This window comes from Branchiostoma floridae, chromosome 6, assembly GCF_000003815.2.
Source record: "Branchiostoma floridae strain S238N-H82 chromosome 6, Bfl_VNyyK, whole genome shotgun sequence".
NCBI lineage: Eukaryota > Metazoa > Chordata > Leptocardii > Amphioxiformes > Branchiostomatidae > Branchiostoma > Branchiostoma floridae.
The window spans coordinates 3,350,174-3,371,215 of NC_049984.1; the positions used below are offsets into that span (position 1 = coordinate 3,350,174).

General features: G+C 42.2%; 2 protein-coding genes across 3 annotated transcripts in view; both read left to right on the top strand.

Annotated features, from left to right (window-relative positions):
- The window catches only part of LOC118417460, a 19,477-nt gene extending 7,497 nt beyond the window's left edge, over positions 1-11,980 (top strand). Inside the window, exons 4-5 of the mRNA XM_035823024.1 lie at positions 8,982-9,157; positions 11,887-11,980. Of these exons, the coding sequence (XP_035678917.1) occupies positions 8,982-9,157; positions 11,887-11,980 (270 nt within the window). The remainder of the gene's footprint in view (positions 1-8,981; positions 9,158-11,886) is intronic.
- A 272-nt stretch (positions 11,981-12,252) lies between these two features.
- The window catches only part of LOC118417332 (adenylate cyclase type 2-like), a 43,413-nt gene continuing 34,623 nt past the window's right edge, over positions 12,253-21,042 (top strand). Inside the window, exons 1-4 of one of the 2 annotated variants that reach the window (XM_035822870.1) lie at positions 12,253-12,515; positions 13,481-13,630; positions 16,160-16,305; positions 16,781-16,892. In XM_035822870.1, coding sequence (XP_035678763.1) covers positions 12,342-12,515; positions 13,481-13,630; positions 16,160-16,305; positions 16,781-16,892 — 582 coding nt within the window. In that variant the 5' untranslated portion in view covers positions 12,253-12,341. Of the gene's footprint in view, positions 12,516-12,660; positions 12,706-13,480; positions 13,631-16,159; positions 16,306-16,780; positions 16,893-21,042 lie in introns of those variants that run through there. The other variant, XM_035822871.1, reaches the window with a different exon arrangement.

The window sequence follows — 21,042 nt, forward strand, 5'->3', positions numbered from 1 at the left end:
GCTAGAAGAACCCATAACGGCGGATCTAGAGTACTGCTTATACGGTATTGTCTATTGATAGTGCCGGTACCACTTTGTATCGGTGGCATCTGCAACTGATTGGAGCAAGATGCCGCCGTGCAAATTAATGACGGGATCTTCTCTTTGTATCTAACTCGAAGCTCGGTATGTGGCCCAGACGTGCCAGGCGCTGTCTGTATGCGTCTAGTACCCGTGTCCCCAGACGGTCAAACCACTCGCGCATTGTGCGAAGAGATACGCAGGGTTTCGCCCGTACTGATATTATCTAATCTTTTAACAATAATAAGTGACACTATTCCCTTTCAGCTTGTCATTGGTCCGGGATGTATCCGTACATATGGGAATATGGTGTCGCGATCCATATTTTCTAAGACATCGGCGAAATGAACTTGCGATGTATAAACAACTCGCCCTGATAATCCGTCTCAAACTTTTTAAGGCATCTTATCCACTATCTAGTGAATAATCGAATAGTTTAGTCGATTTTTGTTTATCATGCATCAAATACTGAGTCATTTCAAATTAAAAACTTCCGTTAACAGTCCTGGTTTTACTGACCCCCTATTTTCTTGTTCCCAAATGTGTCTAAATGGGGATTGCTACTCTGAGGTATATACTGCTCTAATTAGATACAAAATAAAACACGTTTGTATCCACTCCGCCACATTTATCTTCTATTAAACACATACCAACATGTCTAAGTGTAACAACCACAATCGAATGTATTGACATTTTAACAAGAAGAACTAGGGTATCCATTTGACACGCTGCAACTATAGCGGGAAAGAAATACATTGTGCATAGGTAGAATGATCTAGCAAAACCTCATGATTTGACCTAAACATGGCAAAAACGATTAAGGTTCACAATTCACTCTGGCACTAACGTGAATGTTTAAGTTGAGTCGGTGGGGAAGGGGGTTGGTACAATTTGGCAAAGAAAAGGCACGGGGCATGACACCACATGAGCACGGTTTAGAGATTTTTAAAGCCGAGACCATGGAGGCAAAAAATCTGGTTGTGGTTCAAAGATGTCAGAGATCAGGGGAGGATGTTTGGCCAAATCTGCTGCAATTAGCTGTCACAGAAAATGAGTTACGACCAGGGCTGGGGCCAGAGGGTACGTATGAAATGTCAGAGTGGCCTTGACTGCACTGAAGGTGCACGGAACGAAGAGTAGAACAGATGGCAAAAATTATCGTGGTGATTCTCAGAATCCGGCGATATGACAAATTTAGTCACTGTGTCAGATAGATAGTATGTCGACCGAACACCGAGAAAACCACGACAACGGAACTTTTATGCATTTTTCACGAAAATTCAAGACTACACATGTAAACTTTTACGCTAACAGTGATGGGGTTTTGTGCGCGTGAAAAGTTGCGCATGAAAAATCTGCGGGTGACAACATGCACATTCGCTTATTTCCCGGGGATTTGGAAAGTTTTTGTACTTTTACATTTGAGATACTTAAACAGAACGCTCAAAATCTTTTGATAACCATTAGTGTTGATAGTTAGCAGGGATTTTAACCCATGTCCTATCCGGTAACTTCCCTGGGTGGTGTCCCTGCAGACGTGTTAGACGTTCGCGTATACAAGAACGGGATCCCGTCTGTATTTCCAGTTGCCGTTATATCAGAAGAAAACTAAATCACATCCAGTATTCAGAATATGTATAGACTGGCTGGCATCTCTCTATTGTATTCATCCGCTAAAAGAATTCGTCACCATGGTCTTAGAACATGGCCATCTTTCCTCAGCCAATCAGGAGCGAGTATTTCTTGTGACTAAATCCACATAGTATGGCGTCCCTAGGGGTAGGGGTGTACTAAGTAACGAATAAATTGACTAAGTTGGAGACGCCCACCATTCAACTGAATGGTCTCCCTAGGGGTAGGGGTGTACCAACCAACGAATAAATTGACTAAGTTGGAGACGCCCACCTTTCTCATGCAAATAAAAGCACTTAAAGAATTAACAAAAAGGGAAACAGCAAATCAACCTTTGTTACTGAACATCTTTATTCATAACATGAACAAAGGAAATTCAGAAAGGAAAAGTCAGAAAGCGAACAAGGCAATAATAAAGAGTTTCTTGTAACAAGAAAACGTACGAACAGCATTATCTAGCTAGTTACATCAAATACATGAAAAATATAACCGCCTTGGCAACGGTTACATCAAGCTAGGGAACAGGTTCTCAAGATAGTAAAGAAAAACTTTAAAAGTAGAGATGCTACATAAAAGCATGCGCGTTAAATTGATAAAAATGAAGCAAACATGTGGTATACGATCAATACTTCCATAAAACTTTAAAAGAGAAACAAACTAAAATGGAGGAAGATGTGGTCTACCAGGAACGGGTCGAACTGGGAACAGGACAGCTCGTCAGGACGGTTACTCCAGCAGGGTGAATGAAATGGGGGAGGGGGCAGCGACATAATTTGGCTGGTCTGTCTGGCAGGAATTGGTCAGTATCAAAACTACAAAACAGTTCGGCAGAGATGCCAATATGCTGCAGCAAAACGTCCGCCAGCTCGAGCTGGAACTCAGCTGGAACTCAGCTGGAACTCAGCTGGAACTCAGCTGGAACTCGGGCTGTGTACGCGTACGGAACTCGCCTGTACATACTGTGAAAACGGCTGAACATACTCGAGAAATTGGCCTTCAAGAGATGCCACGTCCTACTCATTTGAGGTCAGGTTGAGAACTGGGATCAATCTGATCTCCTTGATCTGACATTCACCCAAAAACAATGGCATTGTGGTGCAAAAAAGTGTTGTAAAACCTGACATGAATTTCACACAAGCCTCATGGGGAAAGGTGTGAGGCGCCATCACCAGGTTCATGAATGAGAAATAGAAGAATGTAGCCTGTCTGTTCGCTTGCTAGGAAAACAAACTACATGTTTCTAGTGACTATAACAGTGTATTTTGCTTCGGAAAGATGGCCATGTTCTAAGTCAGTTAGATCATGGGAGTGGCCTGACTATGTGGATTTGGTACTGCTCCGCCCACCCGAGGAGTTTGCTGGGGTCCCCGAGGGCGGCTACAGTGAGAACTTACTTTGGTATGCAATCACGCGACACATCACATATCGCTATCAAAGGAAAAGGCCGGTGTCATAACGTTGAGAGATCTTTTGTCGGCCTAACAGCAGAAGGCCATTCGTTTTGCATATAGATTAATCGCCATCGAGAGAACTGTTATACGACATGGTGTGAATTAATACCTCCCGCGAGGCATTCTACCACCCTCTTGTAAGGCCACATTTGTAACAAGGAGGTTTTATCCTTGATTGTTTTAATAGGTAACGGCGGAATTTTGATATCGCAACGTTCACAGACCAAACACCCAACAAAAGCAGTAATGATTACAGACTTCAACCCCCGTACACGCCCGACAACACGTAGAAACTAAGTTTTCTATGCTGATCATGAGTCTCCGTGAGGTGAAGATCTCATTATGGCTCCAGGTGTATTATTTTAGACGTCATTTTCATGTCTAACAAATGAGCGCTCGAAATCATTACAGAAAGTTGAGAATGAACAAACAAGGCATAGCCACAAGTGGGAAGTAACAGAACATATCACGAGACAGATACATTTTAATATACAAAGGAGGTTTCTTGTTGATACAAACGTCCGGTGAGAGACAATAGAGGCACGCCTGCGAATGTGGTGAAATTTCACCAAATTGCACTATTTTGTTTTTTCGTCTGCTTTCATTGTATGTGACCCCGGTGGTGGAAAGACGAAGTTAGCCTGGCCAATCCACGGTAGACTGGATTCCAGGTTACTTTTGGACCAGCTCGATCTTCATGGATTGCAGCGCCGTGATCTTTACTGTTATTTGCTTTTGAATGTATATTCCATTACATTATTTTGTCGTACCCAACAGAAACATACTTTCTAAAGATACTTTGCTGCACCTTAAGGTGTTTGATACAAACTGCCCCAAGTGCATAGTAAACATGAACACACTCTTCATGCGTTGTCGACTTACAGTATCTTTGGTTTGGAATGTGGTAGTCACCCTTTGAGTCGGTGTGACAAATGGGCCTGTCATGCTCACGACTCTCTACACATACACGACTTATTAGCCCCAGGCAGGACTGAGTCCGGCATGTTATGACAAATTTTCCCCTTTTTCCTTTTATTTCTATGTTGTAGGACCATTCGGTGCAAGCCGGGCTAAGAAAGCTACGAGAGGTGTGCCTCGATCACAACATTCATGTATATCCCTTAAAGATGAGTCGCGCCCTGGACCGCCTGATCAAGGCAGGCACGCAGGCGAAACCCAACAAAAACATACTGTATTGTCCAAACATTACGTAGTATAGCTTAAAGATACCTTGCTGCACCTTAGGGACCGTACGGCGTTTAGTGAGGGGGGAGGGCCGGTCGCCAGAGGGTCGGGTCAAAAAATTTTTGCATGGCCCTCCCCCCAGGTAAATTTTTTTTTGCTAGGCCCTCCCCCCAAGACAAAATATTTTTGCTTGGCCCTCCCCCCTCCTATCAACTTTGAAAAAAATATTCAAGACGGCAATAAAGCACTGCGCTCCCGCATTTGGAAATGTGCTTTGCGTCATACTTTTTCATGATTTTCATCGAGAAGCAGATCTCTCACCCCTAGTAAAACAAGTGCTTTTAAAAAAGCTGGCATTTTGCCAATGTTTGCGTGTGTGAACGTTTTTTTCTAGTTATTAGAATGTCATATAAATAGAACAGAGTAACTAAACCTGATATTGGCGCATGGAGAGATTCACATATGTGCCTGAATCTAGATCTAGACGCCACCTGTTAAAATTTGCGTGAACTGCAGCAAATTTCACTACACTGCCTGTTTTTGAGTGAGCTCTGTTGCGGGGCACTTTTAAGTTTTTTTTTTAATTTTTATTTCTATTCGGCAAAAAAACGAAGCGGCGAATCCGTTAACCAAAGAAATAAATTGGTGTGGCCAAATGGATGTAAAAATTAGTATTTTAATGGATGTAAAAAAGAAAAAGAAAAAATCTACCTCCCCGGATTCGAACCGGGTGCATTGGTTTAGAATGCGTAAACTTTAACCACTGCGCCAGTGCAAACATGTTGGAAAAATGCCTGTTTTAACAGGTTTAAAAATGTTTGGCATGGATTGAACAGGTCCGTTCATCTCAACATCACAACGGCGACTATTCTGGCCTCAGAGCATTTTGCCGCTAAGGCGGCAAAATGCAAAAAGGAAAACAGAATGGCTCAAAATATCTGCTAAATAGAGGGATAAATATCTGCTTCATAGAGGCATAAATATTTGCTTTATAGAAGCTATTTCATTGTTTTGATATTAAAACAACACCTAAAAAGCATTTGTACCTGGATTTCTAGTAGATTTGCGCGACGAAGCGGCGCGCGCCCCGCTCCCTAAATAAATTTACGTATTGCAAGCTCGCGGGCCTGAGCGGCTTGACGGAAACTATTTTCAATTTACATATATTTTGGACTTTTTCTTGGTTCTGTGGTGGTAATAACTTACGGTAAATCGGGGGAAAAAAATGAAAATTAAAACGACAGCACGATTCGACTTCCAAAACTGTAGTGGGGAGGGGGGGCGCCGACGCGTGACGCTGATTTTCCCACGGCGGGGTAAGACCGGTCGCCTCTCTCTAGCCGCCGGCGGGCGTGAGACCGCAGACTTGCAGGAGATCTTTTAGAAATGCCACGCTTTTTTTGCCACGATTTCCTGCATTGCTTTTTTATGGGAAAATTTGCTGGTTAGATGACATTTCTATGAACAAAAAATACGAGGGTTTCAAGTTTTTGAGAACGACGTTCCGAACACCATGTTCGGCGCCAAAGGCACGAAGAATCGCAAGGTAGGTCCGGGAAAATTTTGAAATCTTGACCCTCTTAAAAGCTATTTCCTTCAGTTTGAGGAGATATTTTGCTGACAAACAAAGCTAACTTTAATAGCATTTCAATTTAGAAATACAAAATTAGATCCCCCCAAACACATTGTCACGATGTCGGTCATCAAAGGCGCGAGGCCGGTTACGTCAAAAGGGATCCAGGGAAATTTGCAAATACATGTTTTTACCCTTGAGTGCTGAAACGCCATTTCTTACATTTTGAGGGCAATAAGACAGTGGTAAATTTTGCTGGCAGACTAATCTAGAGTTTAATAACATTTCTGTGCATGAAGAAGGTTTTCGAGGGCGTCATGCATAAGCCCCGCCCCCTCCCTTTCGCATTTTCACTGTATCCCGAGCGCCAACCTCGGGCGATCCCTTGCAGAGGTCCAGAAAAATTTTGAAATCTTGACCCTCTGAAACGCCGTTTCTTGGATTTTAAGGGACATATTTTGCTGGCAGACCAAGCTACTTTTTTTTGCTTGGCCCTCCCCCCGAGTAAAAAAAAATTTGCTAGGCCCTCCCCCTGGCAAAATATTTTTTTGCTTGGCCCTCCCCCCCCTGGCGACCGGCCCTCCCCCCTCGCTAAATGCCGTACGGTCCCTTAGGGTGTTTGATACAAAATGTCCAAGGTATAGTACAGTAAACATGAATACACTCTTCATGTCGTGTAGACTCAAACATCAAGATGTTCTTGAGATACATAGCAGGACTGGTCTAACCATTTTAAAGCTAAGGGTACAAACCGCCGTACGTGCAACTGCAAGTGCGTGGTGTCTACGTGCCACAACTGGTGCTGGTAAATGGGCTGCTAACTTCAGCTCGGTCTTGCAGATGGGGCATTGTGGACGGTTATAATTGTTTAACTTAATTCAAGGTGAAATATGGTCAATGAGATCAGCCGTGTTGTATTTCATAAGGTCAAAAGTCACATAACAGCGTTTAACGGTTCATTTCTTATGGAATCCTATACTGGTCTTCCCATAACTGTTGTTAGGCATAATTTGGAAAGACGTAAATGTTATGAAGAAATGTTAGACAAGTAAGAGAGGACGTCCTAGTCACAACGAGGTGTGATTAGAGGATGTAGTGCCCCACCGTTATACACATGGTTTAGCGTTTCTGTGTTTGTTCTGATCAGAATAAATGCGTTACTGATAACCAAAGGCATCCATGAAGGAGGGCCTCGAGGAAATAAGTACCACATAATCGCTCCCCCCCCCTTCACGGAGATGTAAACAAACCGCCACTGATCATTGGAACAGAACCACTCACACTCACAGAACAGAGCAGAACCATCGCGACGATAATCACGCTTACCCAAAAGGATGACATGTCTCTTCCTCCTCCTGACATAACCTTAAACTAAGATGCCCCATCTCATGTTCTCCCTGGAGCGCCCAGCTTCCGATATTAAAGGGCCCCGGCCACCCACGTCACCAAGCGGCAAGCGGGGAGATGGCACCCCGTGGCCGGCATGGGCCCGACGAACACGTGTCCCGGCATAGGAAGTAACCCTTCAGATTGACGTAAACCCGACCTCACTATACTTCTGGGCCTCCAAAACGTTCATCGCTAGGTCGCTGCACGAAAACGTTGACGTATTGGAAAAAAAGCTAGCAAAATTCTTGGGACAAGGGCCCGGAAGTCCTTTTTTTGGATAAAGAATAAAGTTCGGGATAAGAAATCCTTCGCCCCGTTTGAGGGTAGCTTTAGAGGGCAGACGTAAAAGCCCCCCCCCCCCCGAATTTTTTTCCAGATTGCCCGAAACTGCGACAGGCAGGACTCTCGTCTAGGTCACAAACCACCAGGGCACACATCGAACAGGTCGTCAGAGAAAAATAAGTAGCACGGAACAAAACTAAGACGGCATGAAGAGTGGCTTCTGTATCATGATCATGCCCTACTTCCACGGGGAGTATTCCAAAATAGGAAAATCCCGACGAAGGAGTGTCCGTTTGCGTTTTAATCACAGTTAGCACGTTTCAAGATCCATACCCTGGGAGCCAGACAGGACCGGGTAGCTAGCGAGTTTAGTTCGGGGAACCAAGCCAGTTAGCCCGCCGATCTCACATTAGCGCTCCGGGGGAGTTTAACCCGAAGGAGATATCGCTACCCTTTTCGGGGAATGGGCAGGTGGACCTTACAAAGTTCCAGCCTCAAAGTTCTGTTGTTATTTTGAAAAATAGCTCAATACACCCTTGAGCCATATCTAGTCCCTGATTCGCTACTACAATAGCCTGCTGACCAACTGTGGTGTGTTGTAGCTGGCTACCTGGGGTGGTTATCAATCCTAGGTTCTCCTCTCTCTGACCAAGGGCATTGGAGAGCCATTCTACAGTCATCCTGCCAGACCCCTGCACGATAGATACTGAGATCGGGCTGTGGTGTGGTAACCAGGCTCGATCCCGTCTGGCTCCTAGGGAAAAAGATCCACGAAACGCACATATCTTTGACCTGTATTTCAACTGAACCGAGAAGTTTTTACCCGCAAGTACCAACCTACCGTAACTTGGTTGTATCTTTCTATCTCCCTGTATGCCACAGAAGGTCGTTTAGCTCTTGATCTTTGAGCAGATGTTATAGAATGGCTTATTCATATACCTACATCAACATTGCAGCATTGGCCAGATGCCTTGATTCCTTGGAACCGCTGCCATAAAATGGATTACGCAAAATCCAACACTTATCTGGCCAGGCGCAGATTATTGCAAAATATCAATGTAACATGTAGCATGTTTGAAATAATCTTTCTAATTTTAACGTCGTTTAATTGTATTGATATTTCTTAATGATAATACTTAACTTGTGTATCAACATCATACTACACAGCACATTAAGCCAACGTATCGCGACACTACGACACTAGCACATACAGTCCGGAACATCATCGTGACCAAGCATACAATTCCTCAATCATCTCTGTCAAGATACAATACAATACGTTACAAAAAAAGTCAAACAATATTACCGTCGCCATGGCAATGCTTTTTCATTGCCACACTTTTTTTGCTTGTTGTATTAACAAAGCACCATAAACAGATATGATAACACCTTTAATGATTGTGTTCCAGTCTTTTGATAAGCACTTTGAGATTCCCGTGATCATCGGGGTCACGGCCGCCATCCTGCTGGGGATCTTCCTGGTTCTGCAGTTCTCCCGGCTGCTGCACAACTTCATCACGCTGGTGTCCCTCTTCATCTGGCTGCTTCTGCTGGGCGGGGGGCTTGGCTTCATGTTCTCACAAAGGTACAGGTTTGTTTGTTTGTTTGTTGTTTACTTTAAGGTACTAGTTAGGTAGTCGACGTACAGGGTTATACCGTACTGTCTGGGTTACACCACAACTTCATCACGCTGGTGTCCCTCTTCATCTGGCTGCTCCTGCTGGGAGGGGGGCTCGGGTTCATGTTTTCACAAAGGTACAGGTTTGTTTGTTGTTTACTTTAAGGTAGGTACATTGTAGGTAGTAGATTGTTGACCTGGCAGGTTTGCACAACTTCATCACCCTGGTGTCTCTCTTCATCTGGCTGCTTCTGCTGGGCGGGGGGCTTGGCTTCATGTTCTCACAAAGGTACAGGTTTGTTTGTTGTTTACTAGTTAGGTAGTCGACGTACGGGGTTATACCGTACTGTCAGGGTTACACCACAACTTCATCACGCTGGTTCTCACAAAGGTGTAGTTTTGTTTGCTGTTTACTTTAAGGTAGGTACATTGTAGGTAGTAGATGGTTAACCTGGCAGGTTTGCACAACTTCATCATGCTGGTGTCACTCTTTATCTGGCTGCTGCTGGGCAGCAGGCTTGGATTCACACAAGGGTAGGTGGGCTTCTTTAACCATCATTGGAAGCTCATCTGTGTTGGTAGTAGTCATAGTACAACGCTAAACTTTCTTCCAACACAGAGGTATACAAGGATCAACTTTGCCTTCTTCAGTATCCATACTGATGACCAATCACTTCAGGACATAAACTCGGGTTCATGTTCTCACGAAGGTGTGTATGTGTTGTCCTTGCGTGTTGATGGGTATTCTCATACCTATTGGACTAAAGACATCATTGGACATGCTAGAGGGAGGAAGACTTTGGTGGCTTCCAGGTTCACTCCTCTAACATTAAGAGAAGAACAAGATAGGACTAAAGGGTATGGTAATAAACCAATGCTGCAGTCAGTCCAATTTGTATCAGAATCAAACAAAACTTAACTTTGTCAGGGTGAACATATCACGACTCATTTAGGTACCCTCGTGGGCCAAAGGCACCTAGAAGGCTGTACTGCCAAGATACCCAGCAATTTCCCACAGGAACTGAAGGATTCTAGGTATAGGTCATGGTGCTGAAAATAGAAACGCTTTTTTATATATTTTGTGGATGTAGACATTGGAGACTACTTTAACTACCTTTGCCTAAGTCTATTAAGTTGCCAGATTCTGTTTCCAGGCGGTGTACTTCTTCACTTAACCAACTCTAGAGAATAATAAGATGATGAGAGAATGATAACAGCTGTCCCAGGGTATTGTAAAAAGAAGTACCTTCAAATTTCTCGGAGACTGAATTTCCCATGAAAGGAAATTGCTTTTCTGGGAGTGCTTCCAACGGGTCTCGACCAAGTGATTTTAAATGAGACCCAGGGTAACACAGGTTTGTTATATAAGTAGGACTGATCACTGGGGCATGGAACAAAGTACTAACTGAAATCAGAAGGGAGTTCATTGCTCTTTTCTCGTGGGCTTTGGTGCGTGACAAAAGCCACGAAGTGAACCATGACTTTTCTTTCATATTTCGAAATGAATTTCGATCTTGCATGAATACAAATGTTGGCAACACTAACTTTCTTCAGTGTATATTGATAGGTTACTTTATAGCTTAGATTTGAATTAAGGAGAATGTGGAATTCTCCCAAAGGAGACATTGGAATTCTACCAAAATGCTAAAGCCTCTGTTGTATGACTTTAAAACAAGCCATAGACTGAGACACTGTTATTCACTAGTGAGTAGTATACAGCATATTCTTCACACAAGTGTCAGAAAAGAAGGATATAACCTCTGTTGTACAACTTGTCACTAGTGAGTAGCATACTGTCTATATCAGGCTTTTAGCTAGGATTTTATTATAGGGAGTCCAAATTTATTGGTGAGTTGCGGTAAGTGACTATTGTCGAGGGGTCCGGGGGCATCCACCTTCCATGGTGCAGAGTTTTTAATGATTTTAAATTAGAGTAGTGCATTCTAAGGTATCCTAAAAGGTAAAAATACTGTTATAGAGGTCACCACAGATGACCTGGTAGCATCCCTGGTCAATCAGATTTCATACTTGTCAGAGGTTTTACTCCCCAGTGTAAGGGCGTCCAGAGCGTCAAATTTCTTGTTATTGCAAGAAAAGCGTGTTGTCTGGATGCGTTGACGCATGCCTGGCTAAAAGCCTGGTCTATATACAGCACATTATACACAGTAATACCTGTCACATTGTGCTCGTCATCTGATTTGCGACAAATGATCAATAAGTCGGTCTCTTCTACGCCTGACACTTCAAGGCTCTGCAACCTGAAAGTTTAGTCGCTGGTGTTAAGAACAAGTTTCCGTACAGGGCAAATATCAGGCGACTCCTAAATTATGCCAACGATCACTAAAAATTGTGTGCTGATTAAGAAAACACCAGATGTATTGCTGCCAAAAATGTCATGTAAGGATTTTTGTGCAATGTGACAGGATTATTATGGATATTGCCTCCTGGAATGATGATGATGACAATTTATCAACTTGATAGAAACCCTTGTTATCCCACACATGAAGCTACCCTACAATTTAAAGTTGGCCTTGGACTAATATAATAAGGCACTGTTATTCACAAATACTTCATGCTACTTACTGCTATTCACTAGTGAGTAGCATACAGCACATTAAACACAGTAAGAGATATCGTCTTTTAGACTTAGAATATGGATACACAATTTATCAATAGAAACCCTTGTTATCCCGCAGGCACACGAAGCTACCCTACAACGACGTGGGGTACTTCTTCATCATTACGTTGGTGTCCTACACCATGCTGCAAAGAAAATGTAGGCAACACTAACTCTCTTCAATGTACAACACAATTTATTTATAGAAGCCCTTGTTAATTCCCCTAGACACATGAAACTACCCTACAATGATGTGGGGTACTTCTTCATCATTACGCTGGTGTCCTACACGATGCTGCCATTCAGCAAATGTAGGCAACACTAACTCTCTTCAATGTACAACACAATTTATCAATAGAAATCCTTGTTGTCCCCCAGACACATGAAACTACCCTACAATGATGTGGGGTACTTCTTCATCATTACGCTGGTGTCCTATACGATGCTGCCATTCAGCAAATGTAGGCAACACTAACTTTCTTCAATGTACAACACAATTTATTTATAGAAGCCCTTGTTAATTCCCCCAGACACATGAAGCTACCCTACAATGATGTGGGGTACTTCTTCATCATTACGCTGGTGTCCTACACGATGCTGCCGTTCAGCAGAAGATACGCCGTCATCGTCGGCGTGCTAACCTGCCTGTCATACCTCGTCCCTGCTCTCACAATCTCCATACTGGACAACACGTTCTCAGCCACACAGGTGGGATGGTCACTTGGACTTTTGCTCTCATATCAGACCTCAGGTTTTTTTTACAGGAATGACACTGTTGGGAAAATGAGAATCGCTGGCCATTATGATTATTGGAAACTATTGAGAGACCATTGAAAGATCATTGAAAGTCCCTGCTCTCACAATCTCCATACTGGACAACACGTTCTCAGCCACACAGGTGGGATGGTCACTTGGACTTTTGCTCTCTGATCAGGCTTTCATTTTTTCACAGATATGACACTGCTTGGCAAGAAAAAAAATGAGAATCATTATTATGTGATTATTGGAACATTGGAAGATTGTTGAGAGATCATTAGAAAACTGTTGTGGATCATTTTCACAGGAACAAGGCCATTGGGCATATATTGTATATTGATGCCTTCATCAGTCAATGTTGATATTAGCCCTTCAGCTTCGAATATGACTAAACCGTGTACCTCTAGCCTGGGTACCATCTGGATGCTATTTCGCTCCTATGTTCGCTTCTGCTATCCGTCTGGAGACCTGCGCATCTAAACTGTTTGGTGGTAACATCAGTTAATGAGTGAATCAAGGAATTAAAGCACTGAGTCTCATTCGATGACAACAGGCCCTCTCGCAAAACAGGAGGGCTTGTCCAGTGTTGGAATGCCTGTTTGAAGGATCGCTTGAAACCATTCCATAATTCGCTCATCTGTACGGACACACCTACGTCCAAAATTTGGGCAATTCCAGACGTTAAGATGGTCCGGGTTTCCAGACGGAACAGCAGAGAAGCAATATATATAGTGTATAGTGAATGTCAGAGCGAGAAGTGACTGTATATAGTATATAATGAACGCCGGAGCGAACTACTATCAGTATGGTACCCAGGCTACTGTACCTCTCCATGGTGCTGAAAACAGTACTGTTGAGAACATGTAAATTTCCAAGATGATTATCAAGTTTTTCTTCAATCTACGTTTTTTTTTCAGTTTGTAGCAAATGTCGTCATCCTCCTGAGTGTGAACCTGGCAGGGATGTACCACAAGTACTTTGTAGACATCGCTCACAGAAGGACCTTCCTGGACACACGGCACTGCATCGAGTCCCGCATCAAATTAGAGAAGGAGCGAGAACAACAGGTCAGGAAATATGACGTCACAAAAAATTCTCTGTGTAGTATTATGTTTCATCTTTCTTCCAATACAAAAGATTTATATACTAGTACTGTATTTTCTGGTCTTTGGAAGAAGAAGAAATAAACTTATCATCCTAATTACTAAAACAAGTATTAAACATAGTACATATGCAGATTATGAATATAGATTAGAATGAAATTTGACATTCTAATTTCTAGAACAATAAGAGCTACCCTAAATCATTGATATTGTACTACAATCGAGTTGGGCTAATTATGAGTTTCGTAAAGACCTTCAGGCTCAGCACACATCACTTTCACAATCAGAAGAGTGGGTCTAGTTGATAAGTATTTTTTGTGATGTGGAGGTTAGCAGCCTTCCTTGCCACAGAGAATCGTGGCAGACCACTTATAACTCACCCCATACCCATAAACCATGCTCCACCAAAGCAGCAAGATACTTGGCCACAACCTTGTCTCATTCACGATAAATCAATAAGAGGTTTGAAATTACCGTCCCACAAACTGCTCAACTGCCCAACTCTCGGTGATAAACGAATTCCCCCTTTTGACCCAATTGCCCACTCAACTTGTAAGGGCACAGTTACATACGTCGTTTGTATTGAAGGCATTTACTATTATATAATAGTGAAGTGGCCAACTATCATGTTGAACTGACATAATGTCACCCTTACCAAGGCTGATATCATCAACACCATTGAGATGGAGTGCCTACAAAAAAAGAATGGCCCAAATACATGGTCTATGAAGAGACTACTCGAGAAGGGGGTCGCCTGAGGTGATGGAGCAAGAACTATTACTAAAGACATTTTTTGGACATACTAAAAGGAGAAAGGCTTGTAGAGTCACTCCTCTGCCGTCAGGTGAAGAAAAAGAGAAAGAAGAAGACATACATCATGCGACTGTTGCACAATTTTTAAAGCAGGTTGTGACAGAACAAACCACTGACAAGGGGCAAAAACATAAGCAAGACAGCTGAATGTTGCAGGACACGTGCATGGCTGTACAAAAATTGCCCTGAGTTGATGATTGTACACCAATCGAACGATGCATGTGACCACACCCTCAACTTGCCAAGTAATCTTGAGAAATGAAGATACAAATGCCATTTGATTCAATGTGTTGTTTGACCTTGATGGGGAAACTTTTGCGGCTCTCCGTTGATCCGGAGCCACGTCAGAGCAGAAATTACACGCCATTTTATCACAGCAACGCGTAAATCAATTTCCATTCCCCAGTTGGACATCACTCATTGGCAAAATGACAAAATTGGGTCGATGCTCCATAACACAACGACCTTCAAAAGCTGACTTTGAATACCCTCCACCTTGACTGTTTTGAATTTCGAATATTACATTCTACACCAGGAAGAAATATGTTTTGAAGTTATTCCACTGAACAAGTTGAGGGGGGATTGACTCTGACACCAATATCAATCTCCAATTCCATATATCAAGTTATTTTGACCCTCCTCCCCCGCGTGTCATCTTACAATAAAGCACATTCTTATTCATCACTTTATAGAGATGACTGCAAAGTGAATGTTGTAACAGTATCTCTCTCTCTATATATATATATCACAGATGGCATTCTATATAACAAGCTAATGAACTGTAGATGTCAATGCCCTGCAGTGTGTTGGATGTCTTTCGCTAGATGATGACGTCAATTGCACTGCAGGTGTGCTCACAGCCCAAATGCCGAGGCGTAATAAATAGTTATATATTGGTTAAGTCCTAAGATACACAATGTAATAACATTAATGGTGTCCAGCTGAGTTCACCCTGTTAGGCCTGTTAGGCCTGTTATGTCTACTTTATTGCTTCTGACATAGAGGTTACTTGCGTACACTTAGCTTTGCCAACTTGTTTCACTAGGCATTTTTGACAAAGTGCACTTTCAAAGGGGTAACATCCCTTTATGAGGCTGGAAAGCTCAATTTAGATATGCTGATTGATAGTGGAACTAAAAACCTGGTATGACACATTTGCTTTATGCCAAATTTAGTACTTTAAACCTTGAAATTTGGGCAGTGGTTTAACATTTTTGGTTTTTGTGTTGGACATTTTATTGTAAATTTAAACTGTACAGTATGTAACTGTAGTACTACCACCAACTTAAAACCCCCACAAACACTAATTTTGTCCCTCCCGCAAAATTACATTACCAAAAACGTAAAGGCGTTTGTAGTATGCCTGTGAGATTCAAATTAGACCATTTGCATACCAAATAATAACAGTTGCCATTTGAATGGCTGCATTAACAAGATCGTTCTTAATATTGTACATCATTCATATTCTGTACATGATGTCTCATCAAAAATATTCTAAACAAACTCATCTGATGATGCAGCCTGTGTTTACACAAGCTCTCGCCGGCTGGGCTGGGCTTAATGACCCCCTCCTCCCTCTTAGGGCCGGCCGCTAGGGCGCGATTTTAGTCAGGCTATCTGATGATGATGATGTCCTTGACTACGATGACGACAACTAAACCACTTCTTTATTTTCTTCAGGAGAGACTTTTATTATCAGTGTTACCGGCCCATCTAGCCAAAGAAATGAAGGAAGAAATGATGGGCAGAGTGACGGGTACAAGTCTACACCACAGCACCTCTACCTGTTTTCACAGCATGTATATAAAAAGGCATCTCAATGTAAGGTAAGAGCTGAGAAAACAAGATAAGAGACAGTAGAAAACTTATGAAAAGTACACTCCTTCATGCTATACAGTAATTTGTGGCTCTTACATACTGTATCAATGAATTATTAGAAAGTGTGAGGATTTAGTCTTTTTTCATAGATTTCTACTAATTTCTTTTATGTGAACTGCACATTCTGAAAATATGATATACTTTGAAATAATTGTATTAATAAATTTATGTATTGCAAAATTTGTCTTATTGTTGCAAAGGATATCTTGATCGGCAGATAGTTCTGACACAGCTTGCTTGAAAATCATAATCGTACAACAACCTGCAATGAATGTAGCTTGAGTGTAAGCTTTGTCAATTACATGTTTGTACATTTGTAAGTTTACAGAGGGAAGGTAGAAAATCTTACGGTATTTACTAGTTATGTGAACTTCAAGACAATAGTGAACACTTTGTCGTTGACAGCTTGTTCTTTCATTCCAGTATTCTGTATGCAGACATTGTAGGTTTTACCACGCTTGCTTCGGAGTGCACCCCTGCTGAACTGGTCAGGACACTCAACGAGCTGTTTGGCAAGTTTGACCAGATAGCTGAGGTAAGAGATTGATTTTGAATCCCACCTCCCTTCCTTCCTTCTTTTCTCCTTCTCTCCCTCTCTCTCTCCCTCTTTCTCCCAACGTCTCTCTCTCCCAACCAAGCAAGCCTCTCTACATTCCTTTCTTCCTTCCCTTTTTCCTTCCTTCCTTCCTTTCTTCCTTCATCCCTAGCATATCACATCGCCATGTCATGCATTACGTACGTTAACATAATATAACCTTTGTTGTCATTTGGATTATGTGACCACTAAAAATCCATGGGTGACCGATGTGGACGAGCGTGTGTTAAACAGAAATGACAGCTTGTCAACTTCCATTTCATACATCATCAACTTCGTCCAGGACAAACAGATGAGAAGAACTGATCCCTCTTGGTTATTCTGTCTGTTAGAAATTGCAGTCAACCCTCAACAATTACAGTCAAACCTGTCCTGTCAAAAATGGTTGATGAAGACAGGTGTTTGCTCTCGAAAAGTTTGTTGGTTGGATAATAGATATTAGATGGTATCATCATAAACCTGGTCAGAATGAGAATAAAACCAAGGGAAAAATAGCTTTTTTCATTATTTTCATTTTCTGGGCAACTTTTCAACATATTCAAGATGTAACAAATTCAAACAAAAGGTTAGCCAAAGGTTGCTATGCTACTAGAAATCATCATTAAGAATGGCCGTTAGCTGTTGTCAATCAATTTTGCTTGTTGAGTGGAGGGTAAATGCCCCTTTTGGAGTCGGAATAAAAGTGGTTGCTGGTTGGGTAAGACAGTTGGTTGCTTAGGAGAGGTTCTTAACCATGTAAAAATGGACAGGACTGTTCAATATGTCCTCTGACATGTACAGCAGGTGGTTGCCTGCGACATGTTTGACTATATATATGTTGTCATTACACGGACATACGTACTTTGGTATAGGGCAGACATGGTTGGGCAGCACTTGGGCATAATGATATGCTATTTCAAAAGATGTTTGAACCTCTCAGTGCCTTTTGATTAGTCCGTGACACTGGCAAGGATAAATCAATTTTCTTGTTTTGACTCTAAAAGAAGACTGACAGCCAAGGCCAGCTTGATTTCATCATGAGTTTCTACGTGCCTAGGAAGCTGATGTGTTATGCCAAAGGCAGTTCCTGAAAAACAGGCTGAAGCCTGAGCAATGTAACTGTAACAGTGGGGTTCTAGCGCTGCCAAACCGACCACACCAACAGCTCTTGAGCTTTTGGTGTTGTGGTTAGCACGTTGGATTTGTGATCCGGCTGCCCGGGTTCGGCGCGGGTTCGAATCCCGGGAGTCTGGGTGTTGTTTCTTTCTGTTCTTACTCGCCCCTCGAATTTCTACATAACTCTGGTAAAACAAATAAACAAAATGAATGAAATGCTAGGTATGTATAGAAATACAGAATGCAGATACAGGTATTACTAAGTAACATATCTGCCAGATATTGTGTCTGTAACATGAACTTGCAAAGTTGGAAAGTTGCAAAGTTGGGACCTAAAAGAGGATGAATGTAGACTGTAGGTGGATGGGCCCCTTTTTCGGTTTGTGGCCAATTGACTTCAACTTTAGGGCCCAAGAATGCTGTGATATTAAGTCGTGAGTTGAAAATGTCTTGAAATGACTTTGTGAAGATAACTTTGCTATGACAGCCACAATCCATCAAAATGTCAAAAAGGCATTATTGAAATCCTTGGCCAGTGGCAATTTCAGAGAAACCTTTCTTTGTGTGAGATGAAAATCTCTTGGACTTTGTGAAAAAAGGACCAATTTGAAGATTACATTGCTATAACAGCCACAATCTATCGTAATATCAAGAAGGCATTATTTAGATCCATGGCCAGTAGCCATACCAAGGAAAGCTTCAGAATCTGTAGCATAGAAAAAGGGGATTTGTAAATGTGACAACATTGTCTGTCAAAGTAGATTTTCGGCACACAATCCATCATGATATCAAAAACTTAAGGCATTTATCAAAATCCTTGCCCAGTAGCCATAATAAGAAAAATCTTTTGTTGCATAGAAAAGAAGGGATTTGTTCAATGTGACAACATTGCCTGTCAAAGTGGATTTTTGGCACACCTTTTGGGCCCTGGACTGCCAAGATAATGAGTTGTGAACAAAGCTGCTTTGACCCTAGTCTCTGAGGGGCCCCTTTATTTGTTTGTGGCCATGACTTTGAGTTTGGGAAAAACAATTTTAGACCAACCATTCTTCGAGTTCTTTCTGTGACTTGGAAATCTCTGGGACGTTGTCAGAAAAGGACAATTTGAAATTCTAAAGACACTGATATCTGTTACACCCACAATAATTCATCATAATATCAAAAGAGGCATTTGATAAAATCCTTGGCCTGTAGCCATGACAAATGGTAATCCATGGAATTTCTTTGTGTGTCTAAGCAAAGGAAAGAAGGGATTTGTTAAACGTGACAACATTGCCTGTCAGGGTCAATTTTCGGCACAACTTTAGGGCCCTGGACTGCCGAGATATCAAATCGTGAACAAACTTTAAGCTGCTTTGACCCCAATCTCTGACTGGCCCTTTTATCTGTTTGTGGCCATGACTTTGACGTTGGGGAAAACAATTTCAGACTTACCATTCTTTGTATGAGTTGGAAATCTCTTGGACTTTGTGAGAAAAGGACCAATTTGAAGATTTTTTTACCTGTATCTGTATCTATATAGCCGGTATAACCGCCGTTTGGCGTAACACACCAGCTTTGCAGGCACGCGGCGCGGCAGCAGCTGGTTATATTACACTGAACGACTCATTACACCTACATTTTGCACATCTATTTGCAAGCGTTCTTTAAAACTACCTAGAGAAGATGCCCCTACTGTACTTGGTGATAACAAATTCCAGTCTACGATAGTTCTGGGAAAGTACGAATTTTTGAACACATCAATCCTAGGTTGGTAACTCTGGTATTTGAATGCATGACTGTTTCTTGTTCTTTTTTGAGCTGGTATTAGATACTTATCAGTTGGTACGTCCACCAGTTTATTGGTCATTTTGTACATCATGGAAAGTCTGGACATTTTCCTTCTATCTTCAAGTGACATCCACTGCAAATCTGTTTTCATTTTGGTAACACTAGAATCCCTGTTATAGTTGTTTGTGCAGAATCGGGCAGCTTGGTTCTGTACCCTTTCAAGTTTATCTTTGTCTTTCTTTGTATACGGGTCCCATACTGTAGCGGCATACTCAAGGTTAGGTCTTACTAGTGACGTGTATGCAAGGGATTTTACCCTGGTTGGGCATGCCCACAAGTTGCGTTTGATTACCTGTTACATTGTTATAACAGCCACAATCTGTCATAATATCAAAAGGACATTACTAGAATCCTTGGCCAATAGCTATGATAAGAAGTCTTTTGTGAATGTAAGCATAGAAAAGAAGGGATTTGTTAAATGTGACAACATTGCCTGTCAAGGTCGATTTTCAGCACACCTTTAGGGCCCTGGACTGCCGAGATATTGAGTCATAAAGCCTTCCCGGACCCCAATCTCTGACATGCGCCTTTGTTTGGTTTGAGTTCTTTGCGTCAGTTGGAAATCTATAGGACTTAAGTCATAAAAGGACAATTTGAAATTTTAAAGACACTGATATCTGTAAAACTGGCACAATTTGCCATAATATAAAAAGAGTCTTTTGATAAAATCCATGGTTTGTAGCCTTGATGAATGGTAATGCATGGAATTTCTTTGTGTGTCTAAGCATAGAAAAGAAGGGATTTGTTAAACGTGACAACATGGCCTGTCAAGGTCGATTTTCAGCACACCTTTCGGGCCCTGGACTGCAGAGATATTGAGTCATGATCCGGGGTTCCCTGACCCCAATCTCAGAGGTCCCCATTTTCCGAATCCTCCCGTATCCATGGAAGGAAGACGCATGTCCAGTCATACATCTGTGAAGGCCACTCCGCATGTTCCCTAAGCCTATAATGCCTATACATCATGCAGGACTACATGCCGAGGGATTTCAGTGTGTCCCTGGTCATGAAACATTTGCAGCTGCGAAGGCCATCCAAGGCTCGAAATACCACCTGCATATATGCAGGTTAGTGCAGGTAAAATTGGAGCTGTGCAGGTATTTCTGGTGTCTTCCTGCACATAACCCGCACTGGTCCATGTACTAGGTTTTATACATAAATAATC